The 12,229-nt window shown below is 42.4% G+C and overlaps 1 protein-coding gene across 6 annotated transcripts in view; it reads left to right on the top strand.

The window, feature by feature from the left end:
• The window catches only part of IQSEC2 (IQ motif and Sec7 domain ArfGEF 2), a 440,728-nt gene that overhangs the window by 358,844 nt on the left and 69,655 nt on the right, over window positions 1-12,229 (top strand). Inside the window, exon 1 of one of the 6 annotated variants that reach the window (XM_073600383.1) lies at window positions 1,347-1,578. The exons of the other annotated variants lie outside the window; for them this stretch is intronic. Coding sequence (XP_073456484.1) covers window positions 1,520-1,578 — 59 coding nt within the window. The 5' untranslated portion in view covers window positions 1,347-1,519. Of the gene's footprint in view, window positions 1-1,346; window positions 1,579-12,229 lie in introns of those variants that run through there. 6 annotated transcript variants of the gene reach the window in all.

Genomic DNA, 12,229 nt, shown 5'->3' with positions numbered 1-12,229 from the left:
AGTTACTATATCTACAGCTCACGGTAAATTAGCACGATGGTCAGCGCCAAGCATGCCCCTTACATTTGTGGTCATTGGGAAGTTTGCCCCCCTTACAGATAGATGAAAACTCATTGGTGTCAAAGGTACTTTTCAAAGAGGCTCAAGGGACCACCAGCAGTCTCTGAAGGAACCCTGGTATTCTATGGATCCCTGATCTAGAGTCACAAGTTTAGATGGAAGTCTTCTGTGGCCTGAAGCCACTTAATAATGTAGCACTTGTGAGTTATGTTCTATAATATGATTATACAAATACTTCCCCCAATCTTCTTCCTCTGTCATTAAAGCCTCTGTCGGAAGTCCGAAAAGAAGTTGTGGGCCATGTTTCAGATCCAGACCCAGAGCAGGAGGGACACACTTTGGGCATCTCCTCAGCCATAAGAAAGATGCCATGTGTAACCTGTTAAAGAAGGTTAGAAGATGTGTTACTTGGGTTATTATAGGATCACAGAACTATTTATTATATAGGATCTCCATCTGTGTCCAATCTGCTTAATTAGTGTAGAAATTAGTATTTATATATAAATATACATTGACTATACATGTAGCAATAATTGCCATCTTTACATCTCCATGGTAATGGGTACTCGGAACCCTTTATGTCTATTTTTTTCCTTCTGTTCCTCCTCCTTCACTCCTCCTACCGTAACCATAGCAACTCTATTCATCCCCATGGCAACTGCATCCTCGACTGGTTGAGACTGCTACAAAAAAGACACTGGTACTCGTGACCCCCCTTCTTCTCTGTGGGTGCACGTTAGGGCTGCAGAGTGCGGGGGATCCAGTTTATTGCGGCTGTGACTTGCCTGCTCCCCCATTTACACAGCATTAAACCCTGATCTATCCTACAGATGCAAAATGCCACTATTAAAAAGTTAGTCAGCTCTGCATACGCACATTCGGGTTTTATTTTTTGCCATGGCACAGGACACCCACATCTGATGCCAAGTACGGCTAGAAGGGAGGGCAGCCTCCTGAGCAGATTGACTTTTAATCCTGTTTGTAGTCACATTCCTTGGTGCACAGAGTTGGTGAACGGCATGCAAAGTTATGTGTGTAAAGGTCAGCTAGAACTGTGCTTCAGTCCTTTCATGGGGGGCTGTCATTGTTCTCATCCCGTGGAGCATCCGCAGCCATTGTCCTCATTCAGTTCCTCATTTCTATGCTACATCCTCGCTCTGCGTGGTATGCCGTCTCAGCCTGTCTCTGATCTCCATCCCATCATCTCTCAGCATTTAAATAGTTTGTGTTGGTTCCTTCCTGTCCTGTTCCCAGTGCCCACTCCCCTTCTTTGGGCTGTCATGGACTGCTCCACCCCCCTTTTGGCTGCTGTCACTGTGCTCGGCTAAGAGGCAGCATTGCCGCCGCTCTGCAAGAAGGGGAACATCTGGGCGATCGCAGGAAGCAGGGGGGTCAGTTTAGCCAGGCAGTGGAGAGAGAGAGAAGCAAGCCAGTCTGTCCTTTTTCCGCCACCAGCAGCATGTGGTGCCTTCACTGCGCCTCTGACCGGACGCCCAGGATTCTGCAGCGCGGCCTATGGTATGATACGGTCTTGTCTGAAGGTTTCTGTGCAATTTCCTGCTCATTTAGGCAGCGATGAAAGCAATTGGAAGTGTTGCTATGAGTATCACCCAGTGCCTGATTGCTGCAAAAACTGAGCTTTTTTGCCGGGGCACAATCAAAGTGCAGTAACCCATAACAACCAATCAGGTTTTATCTTCTGCTGATGCGATTACAGTATACTGGTTTCTGTAGGTGTTGACCCTTTGGATATCTGAAGTTTCCCATTGTTTAGAGCACGGCAGACAAAGCTGCAAAGTGGCTCCATATTGAGCCTGTTATCTGGCAGAGATGTTCTCCTGAGATGCTACAGGGTATTTACATCTGAATCGGCTATGCCACAGGGTAAAAGTGATGCTGGCAGAGTGAGCATGGTGCGACTCAGAGCAGAACAAGGGTGGTGAGAGGTACCGGTAGGGGTTGTAGTAACCCCTTCACTACCAGAGATGTAGTTGTTTTTGCTGCAAGCCCCAACATTGCCAAAGAGTTAAGTCGATGAAACGCCAGCTCTTGTACTTATTAGTAATAGAGCAGCCTACAGGGATCACTTGAACAAGCACACAAATTAGGGAAAAAGGCAACATTCTTCCTGTCCCTGGAGACCTCTAATTGCCTGTTTCCTCCTTCTAGTCTCTGACCCCAGTAGTACATGTGTTTAACTTGTAAAAACCACCAGTTTCATATAAATGGAAGGCTGGGAATTTTTCTTTTCTTCCGTTTTGCTCTGTTTCTCCTCTATGTAACCTTTTCTAGTGGAATGGTCTTCCAAACCATTGCGTAGCATTTCTACTCTAATGTGCTTTGACTATATGGGCTTCCGGAGCTCTCTGTGTATTCTTTTCTATAGGTGCCAGTTGTATTTTTCATTGCGTGCGTTTTGGGCCAGAGGGTGCATTGATCTTGTACTGGAGGAAGGGCCGTAGTAATATATGGCGTATCTGAAAATTCTCAAGCAGTGTACAATTTGTTTCAAGGCATTTCCCTGTGTGATGCCAATCCAGCGTTGCTCTGTTTGGGCACTGAAATCTGTCGCCAAGTGTTGGCGCACAACACGGCATCTGCTTAATTTTTTTACTGGCTGCAAGCTTTGTTTGGGTTGGAGATAGGAAAAAAAAAGCTAATGTTTTGATTGTCTTCCTATGGACTGTTCTCCTGTGCTAAATGTTGATAACACATACCTGTCGGTGTATATGGACTGTAGTGTGGATCCTGTGGAAGAAAGGCATTACGAAGGTCTGTTCTTTACATACAGTTGGGGAAATTGTTGTTTGATCCCCTGCAGATTTTGTCATTTTGCCCATGTACAAAGAAATGAAGTCTATAACTTTTATCATAGGTGTATTTTAAATGATAGACAGTATATCAACCAAAAGTCCAGAAAAAACACATGATACAAATGTTATAAGTTGAGTTGCAGTTCAGTGAGTAAAATAAGTATATGATCCCCAAGCAAAACATGACTTCGTACTTGGTGGAGAAACCCTTGTTGGCAAGCATAGACATAAGATGTTTCTTGTAGTTGCTTACCAGGTTTGCACACATCTCAGGAGGTATGTTGGTCCACTATTTTTTTTACAGATCTTCTCTAAATCCTTAAGGTTTCTTGGCTGTCACTTGGCAACTCGAAGTTTCAGCTCCCCCCATAAATTTTCTACAGGATTACGGTCTGGAGACTGGCTAGGCCACTCCATGACCTTAATGTGCTTTTTCTTGAACCACTCCTTTACTGCCTTGGCAGTATGTTTTGGGTCATTGTCCTGCTGAAAGCACCATCCATGACCCATCTTCAGGCTGAGGGAAGAAGGTTCTCATCTAAGATTTTACAATACATGGCCCCATCCATTGGCCCCTCAATGTGGAAAAGTCAGTCTGTACCTTTAGTAGAGAAATCACCCCAAAGCATAATGTTTCCACCTCCGTACTTGACTATAGGGATGGTGTTCTTGGGGTCATAGTCCACATTTTTCTTCCTCCAAGGTCTAGCCAGTCTCCAGACCTTAATGCTATAGAAAACTTATGGAGGGAGCTGAAACTTCAAGTTGCCAAGGGACAGCCAAGGAACTTTTGGGGTTTAGAGAAGATCTGTAAAGAAGAGTGGACCAAAATCCCTCCTGAAATGTGTGCAAACCTGGTCACCAACTACAAAGAAACGTCTTACCTCTGTGCTTGCCAACAAGGGTTTCTCCACCAAGTACCAAGTCATGTTATGCTTGGGGGTCAAATACTTATTTTATTCACTGAACAGCAACTTAATTTATAGCATTTGTTATATGTGTTTTTCTGGATTTTTGGTTGATATTTTGTCTCTATCATTTAAAATACACCTATGATAAAAAATTATAGACCCTTCATTTCTACGGTATGGAAGTGGTCAAACTTACAAAATCTGCAGGGGATCAAATAATTATTTTCCCCACTGTAGTTGCATAGTCAGGTTGAAAAAAGACACAAGTCCATCTAGTTCAACCAACAGAAGAGAAAAAAAAACCAATTACAATGTCCTTGTGCTTGATCTTGTTCTCACATTGAATACTTTGCACTGACAGCCCAGCAGCCCTGTGACCCGGGACCATTTCTCTATTTGTTATAGTGTACTAAAAAGAATTACTATGAAAACTAGCAAAGGGGGGTACTTGTAACTTGGGGGGGCCCGTGAAGTCAGGACCATTCAGAATAAAAAATAAAATTAACAGCATCCCTTTTGATTCAGCAAGGAAACGGTACCAGATGAATGTTGGTGTCAAAGTTGCAGCTACCGATACAGAATATAACTAGGCTGGAGTGCACCTTTTAAAAACAGTTACCAAACACAGATCTTGGGGCCTTGTGTAAGCAAAATCCAAGATTTCTTTTAATGTTTGAACACAGTAGACTTTGTTCCAAGTTCAGGAACCACGGAATGAGTTATCCATTCATCCTGAATAATTACAGCACTGTACCCATCACCTGTTCTGTTAAACAGCAAGCATTGAGACATTGACATACATTTTTTATTTATATATCTCCAACATACTCTGCTGCTTTGTACAGCGTAAGACGGTGGTGGTCAACATTCTTGATGCAGGGGGCCATAAGTGTGGCCCCTGACATCCCTGAAGGGCCGCACATCATATGCAATGAATGTAATGCTACAGAAAGCTCTGACATGCTACAGGAGACTGTCAAAGATTATGGGTATATTACAAGTGATGGTCAGAGACTGCAAACATGCTATAGGATAGGAGGTTTGAAGACGGGGGAGACATATTACAGCCTGCTATAGCTCACTAGGGATGAGCCGAACATCCCCCGGTTCGGTTCGCACCAGAACTTGCGAACGGGCAAAAAATTTGTTCGAAAACGCGAACACCGTTAAAGTCTATGGGGCACGAACGTGAAAAATCAAAAGTGCTCATTTTTTAAAGGCTTATATGCAAGTTGTTGCCATAAAAAGTGTTTGGGGACCTGGGTCCTGCCCCAGGGGACATGGATCAATGCAAAATAACAAGGGGACCCCGGCCCTCCCCCCATTGGAATTGGTAAGGACCAATTCACAAAATAAAGTGTCAAAAATAGTAAAAATGACAGACACTTTGGGACAAGTCTTTTATTAAAAAATCAAAAAATGTAAATCCATCTCACGCCGCCCGACGAGCCAAAAAAAAAAAAAAATCGCAGCAGCTCCACCTCCATGGGAGGCTCCTGCACACTGCACGCTTCTTCTTGATGACAGCTGTTATATAACTGAGGGCGGGGCCACTCGCTGACATAAACACTTGATCCCACCCTCTTCTAACGTCAGAGAAAGGCGGGGTCACCTGCAGAAGAAGTGTGCAGTGTGCGGGAGCCTCCCATGGAGGCAGAGCTGTTGAGATTTTTTTATTTTATTTTTCGGTTCGTCGGGCGGCGTGAGATGGATTTACATCGCGGGACATTTTTATTTTTTAATAAAGGACTTGTCCCAAAGTGTCTCCTGTCATTTTTACTATTTTTGACACTTTTTTTTGTGAATTGGTCCTTACCAATTCACATGGGGGGCAGGGTCTGGGGGTCCCCTTATTAAAGGGGGCTTCCAGATTCCGATAAGCCCCCCCCGCCCGCAGACCCCCACAATCACCTGGCAAGGGTTGTGGTGATGAGGCCTTTGTCGTTGTCCATACCAGACCAAAAAATAAAAATTGGCTCAGTGTTCCCCTTAATATCCATCCAAGACCTGAAGGGCCTGGTATGGATTTTGTGGGGACCCCCATGCAATTTATTATTTTTTTTTTATTTTTATTCGGGGCTCCCCTTAATTCATACCAGACCTGAAGGGCCTGGTAATGGACTGGGGGGGAACCCATGCCCTTTTTTTTTCAATCAGTTTTATCTATATTGAAGGAATCTGACAATTCATTATAGCCGCAATCAGTTTTAAATTACATTTTTTCCTTTAGAAATATAATTTTGCTGTGGTACTGTTCTAAAAACGGGTAAACTGCGCCACTTTACAGGCATACTATAGACACCCCCCAGGCACGATACTTAAAGGAATATTTTATTTTTATTTAACTTTAAGCATTCTTAAAATCACTGCTCCTGAAAAAACGGCCGTTTTTAAAACTTTTTTTGCATTGATCCATGTCCCCTGGGGCAGGACCCGGGTCCCCAAACACTTTTTATGACAATAACTTGCATATAAGCCTTTAAAATGAGCACTTTTGGTTTTTCATGTTAGTGTCCCATAGACTTTAAGGGGGTTCTGCAGCTTTTGAATTTGCCGCGAACACCACATAATGTTGTTGTTCGCCGAACGTCCAAACAACCAAAGTTTGGCCCGAACTTATGCTCAGGCCGAACCTATCCCTATAGATCACGGCTATTAAATCCCTTTCTTTACATATCGTTGATTGCACATTTGTGCTCCCAACAGTCCCCTTAAAAATTGTTTGTGTTACATTTGATACTTCTCTCAACAAGATCCATTATAAAAAATGATAGAGGAAAAAAAAAAAAAAACTTAAAAAGTGAAAAAGGTTGGGTAGCACAGAAAAAAGTAAGATAGTGAGAAATAAAATAAGCCATTTTATATTACCGTAGATTGTAAGCTCTAAGGAGCAGGATCCTCTGATTCCTACTGTAGTATTGTATTTGTACTGTCTACCCTCAAGTTGTAAAGCACTGTGTAAACTGTTGGCGCTATATAAATCCTGTATAATAATTATACATTTTAACTAGAATCCAGGCTAAAGACGATATTAACTTTGCTGGCCTGTGCTAGCACCTACTGCCTGCAGGGGCACCAAGGGCCACATAATAATTGGCAAAGGACCGCAGGTTGGACACCAGAGGTGTCATTGAAATCTGAGCTACTTTCCAGTGGTACACCCAAGCTGGCCACACATGGCTTAGTTTTTTTTTTTTTTCCAGTGGGCTGAATGACAAAAATGAACCTATTCTCTCATCTACACAGTTGAGGTGGATGGGGGGAATCCTCCCCATTGTCATTGTATTCTGACAGTGGAAGCACCTGGATTCCTCTGCTGTCACAATACACTGATCAGCACTGCAGCCTATTGCCTGCAGCACTGATCAAACGTTTTCCAGCAAGTCTGCTCGTAAGCAGTCGCTCTGCAGATGGACTGCTCTCGAAAAGATCTGGCCGTAGGTTGATTGAAATTCGGACCACTTTTGATCTTTTTTTTTTTTTTTTTTTTTTTCAACCTCACCTACTATGTAACTGTGGCCAGCTTTACACCAAACTGGTGAGAAGAAGCCATTTGCAGCAAATGGACAATAAAAAAAATTCCCCACTACACTTAATCCTGCCAGCCAGCAAAGTGGTCCCAGGTTAGAAACCCACTTCTATCCCAAGTTGAATAAAATTCTAGGTCTCTGTTACATATGTTAGCAAAAACACGTGGAAGCCACATAACATCAGAGGACCTTTGCAAAGTAAAGTTTTGCTCCAGCGTATAGGAGCACCAACATGAGCATAACCTCCCAACTTTCTGAGATGGGAATGAGGGACACCTATCAGCAAAAGTATGCAGGCATAAGACACCCCCCCCTGCCACGCCCCCTTAAAGGAGAATCGTACAAAAAAAAGATTGGTTGAACTCACAAGTGCTTTTTTTACCACTACTATTCCTTTATATTTGCTTTTGGAATTTACAAATGCAGCAATTTAGAAATCCGATGAAAGCTCTGGGAAACTCTTTTTGAAAGATAAAAAATGCATTTTATATACATTTATATAGATAAAAATGATGGACAAATGAGGAGGAATGAGGGACAGAGGGACATGGCTCCAAATCAGGGACAGTTGGGAGCTATGCATTAGGACATACTGTATAGAATAAAAAATACACTTAGAGCAACTGAAAGTGACTTGGAGGATATTTCCATAATGTGGACCTTTAAATAACTTTACAAATCCACATAAAGAAATTCCTGACAACAACAACATAATAAAAACAGAATCTTTTTTGCTAAAAAGCAGCCCTTGAGTTCCATTACTTTGAGGCTGAGACGATCTCCTCAATCTGTTGCAGACAGGAGGAAGAATTTCCCTTGTCACAAGGTTGGAGTCTACAGCAGAGGCTGATCTGTCAGACATTTGTGAACACAACCAGGAACTTCCCAAGCACCAGAATCCACATGTTATCTCAGTGCAGACTGTAGATACTGGCCCTGGATGATGCCTGACAAATGATGGCGCTCTCCTTCTGGAGTGAAAAGCAGAGGAAAGCATGTTATGGGCAGTGCTGTGAGAGATAATTAACCGCTTCAGCCCCGGACCATTTGGCTGGCCAAAGACCAGAGCACTTTTTGCGATTTGGCACTGCGTCGCTTTAACTGACAATTGCGTGGTCGTGCGATGTGGCTCCCAAACAAAATTGACGTCCTTTTTTTCCCACAAATAGAGCTTTCTTTTGGTGGTATTTGATCACCTCTATGGTTTTTGTTTTTTGCGCGATAAAAAAAGAGCGACAATTTTGAAAAAAACGCATTATTTTTTACTTTTTGCTATAATAAATATCCCTAAAAAATATATAAAAAAACATTTTTTCCCTCAGTTTAGGCCGATATGTATTCTTCTACATATTTTTGGTAAAAAAATCGCAATAAGCGTATATTGATTGGTTTGCACAAAAGTTACAGCGTTTACAAAATAGGGGATAGTTTTATGGCATCTTTATTAATATATATATATATTTTTATTAGTAATGATTTTTATCGTGACTACATCATTATGGCGGACACGTCGGACAATTTTGACACATTTTTGGGACCATTGGCATTAATACAGCTATCAAAAATGCATTGATTACTGTAAAAATGCCACTGGCAGTGGAGGGGTTAACACTAGTGGGCAGTGAAGGGGGAGGGGACTGTGCAGGGAAACGAACAGATCGCTGCTGGGGAAAAAGATCGATTTTGAATCTTGAATCGAGTTGAGAGGTCAAATCGATTCAAATTTTCAGCAAATCGATTTTTTAGATTTTTCTTTTTTTTTTCTTTTTTTCACCAGGACCGGCGCTGACACCGCGCCGGTCCTGAGGAGCTGCTGTCAGGAGTTTTTAGGCGAGGCCACGGCTTCGGCCTAGTCCGCAAGGCTGGACGCCGAGGACTAGGCTGAAGCGGTGGCCTCGCCTAAAAACTCCTGCCTGCAGCTCCTCAGGACCGGCGCGGTGTCCATCAAAAAAAAAAATTCGAATTGTGAATCGAGTTTTTTTTTTTTTTTTTTTTTTTTTTAAATCGCAGATTTTCTTTTCTGGAGAAAATCGCCCAGCTCTAGTTTACACACACAGTTCTGGGTTCTCCGTGTGCCCCGAGCATACGCGGGAGCCCAGCGGCGATCAAGACTGCCGGGCACTCGCATGGTACAGCTGGGCGTCGTTTCCAGTACAACTGCGGCGGCTGGTCGGCATGTGGTTAAAGTGGAACTCCAGGGGGGGGGGGGGGGGAAACAACTTTTTAATTTTTTTTACTTTTTCTGGGTCTATATAAATTACCTTTGATACTAACTATGCTACATTTGGATTTGAGGCTTTAAAAGCTGTTATAGGTCGTACGTTTAGAGTCTGCATGTCTCATACAGAGATTTGCCCAGCAATATGTAACATGTGTAGAGCAATCAACATTTTCATACAAAGGCACCCATGTGCAATTACGTACACATGTATGTGTGAACGGGGGGCTTTCATTTAGCATGAAAATGACCACATAGAGGACCATTGTCTCACTATTATTATTATTATTATAATATACACGATTTATATAGCACCAGCAGTTTACGCAGCACTTTACAATGTAGAGGGGGGACAGCACAATTACAGTACAATACAGAAGGGACAGGAGGGCCCTGCTCATAGAGCTTACATTCTAAAGGGAGGGGTGGTGGTACAAAAGGTAATATATGATGGGATATTTCTAGTGACAGGTTCTCTTTAACGTGACATCAGGGGTCTGTTAGATCACACTCCATTAGCTTCTTCCTCAGCCACAGCGGTCGGGGAAATTGGACAGCCGAAACTGGAAATGACTAAATACACACCGGGCTCTTACTAGCCCTGTCAGAGAGATTTTCCCTCACTTTCTGTTCTGTGACACCGTTTTCCAGACAGGAAGTGAGAGAAAATCTGAAGAAGGGGAACAGACAGTAACAAAAGCTTACAGGAAGTCTAGTTTTGGATAGAGTGGAGGTAGATTAGAACCCCTGTCAGGTTTTTATTGCTGTCTGTGTCCCTGTTAGGAAGATTCACCCTCTCTCTTTGTCCCAGTGACTGTTATTACTGAAAGTGAATAAAAATAAGAAAATCACAAATTTTGGGTTGCCCCCAGAAGAGCAATAGAGGGGAATGCTTCCATTGGGACGGTAATTGTGGTGACAACCGGAGATTCCCTCACTTCCTGTTTTGGGCAATGGCAAATCTCCCTTTCCTACCCTTCCTACCCTAGTAACTATTTCTGCCTGTGTTAATGTTGAACACTGCAATACTCTGTGTTTGTTTTTATATTACTCTCTCCTGTATTATTTAACCTTCTCCATGACCCCGGCTTAGAATTCTATGTAGAAATGGTTTATCCTGAGTGTTACTCGGAGTAACCATTTGTACATAGTACCCCAAGCCTGAGTTGTACTCATGGTAAAGACTGAGGCCTGGATTAAGGATGAGAGCACAGAGGAAGGATTGGTACTGTGCAGGGGGAGAGATGTCTTCATAAAGAGGACCTGTCATAGAAAATATACCATCACTGGTCAGACCGTTTCTCCTCATAAAAAAATGGACCAATCACAAACAACTCTGTCAATTCTGTGAATTACTTCGAAGTGAACATGTTTTATTATAACAATGGGGGTTATTTACGAACGGCAAATCCACTTTGCACTAAAAGTGCAAAACTACAAGTGCAAAGTGCAGTCGCTGTAAATCTGAGGGGTAGATCTGAAATGAGGGGAAGCTCTGCTGATTTTATCATCCAATCATGTGCAAGCTAAAATGCTGTTTTTTTTATTGTCCTTGCATGTCCCCTTCGGATCTACAGCGAGTGCAATTTCAAGTGCACTTGTAGTGCAAAGTGGATTTGTCTTTAGTAAATAACCCCCAATGTTTTCTCTATTGCTGAACTCAAAACAAAAACTACTGGAAAAGAAAAAAAAAAATCAAACAAAATGGATAAAATAAAATGTTACAGAACCCTCACACATGTACACAGCTAGGACATAGGTAGGTAAACCACCATTGGGTAGCCCATAATAGGTATTGTACCACACATGGGAGCGAGAGGAATAATTCTTTGGTCATTTACAGTCAACTAAACTGAGCTGTAAAGGTTTTAAAAGCATCATCTATAGACAACTTTGAGCATTTTTCTATGTGAAAAAAAAGAAAAAATAGTTGGAGTCATATTTAAATGATATGTATAGCCCCCAATTTTTTGTTGAAGGCTGCCTCCACACCTGAGCGTTTCCTTTTAGGCAGAAAGTCGTGCGATTTTGCTGCGATTTTTACCGCGCTTTTTGCTGCAATTTTGTACAGTTCAAAAGGTCACCAATGTAAAAACCAGAAAAACGCCTATAATGTGTTTAAAAAGAAGCTCATGTACTTTTTTGAGCTTCAGGCGTTTTGTTTCAGGTGACAAAACACTCACAGGTGCCATTGAAACGAATGGGTTTGGCTTGTTGGGAGTTTTTTCGGGCGTTTTACGAGCTGAAAACGCTCAGGTATGAATGCTGCCTAAAAAAGAGAGAGGTTAAAATATTAAAATGTGTTGGTTTATATTTTGCTGCCTGTGTCATATTGGGGAGATTTTCCCTTGCTTTCTGTGCAGTAGATGCAACAGGAGTGGAAATCTCTTCAAAGTGAGGGGAATTTCCCTGCTAGACCGTTGTGTCTATGGAAAGATTTCCCCTGGTTTCTTGTCTGGTGACAACTCTTAAAAGTGGATTTCCTATCACTATATGTCTCGGTGAGAGTGGTCACCAGGACAAATAGAGAGGGGAATCCCCCTGGCGAGGACGCAGACGATAAAACTCAAACAGGTTGGCCTTACTCCAGTGACCTCACCCTTCACAAAGCTTTATTATTCCAAGATGAAATCACAAGAGTGCGCCCACACCAGGCCACAATTTGACATGTTTCACCCAAAAAGGACTTAAAACGAA

This window comes from Aquarana catesbeiana, linkage group LG09, assembly GCF_042186555.1.
Source record: "Aquarana catesbeiana isolate 2022-GZ linkage group LG09, ASM4218655v1, whole genome shotgun sequence".
NCBI classification, from domain to species: Eukaryota; Metazoa; Chordata; class Amphibia; order Anura; family Ranidae; genus Aquarana; species Aquarana catesbeiana.
This window is presented reverse-complemented; position numbering and strand designations above follow the sequence as displayed.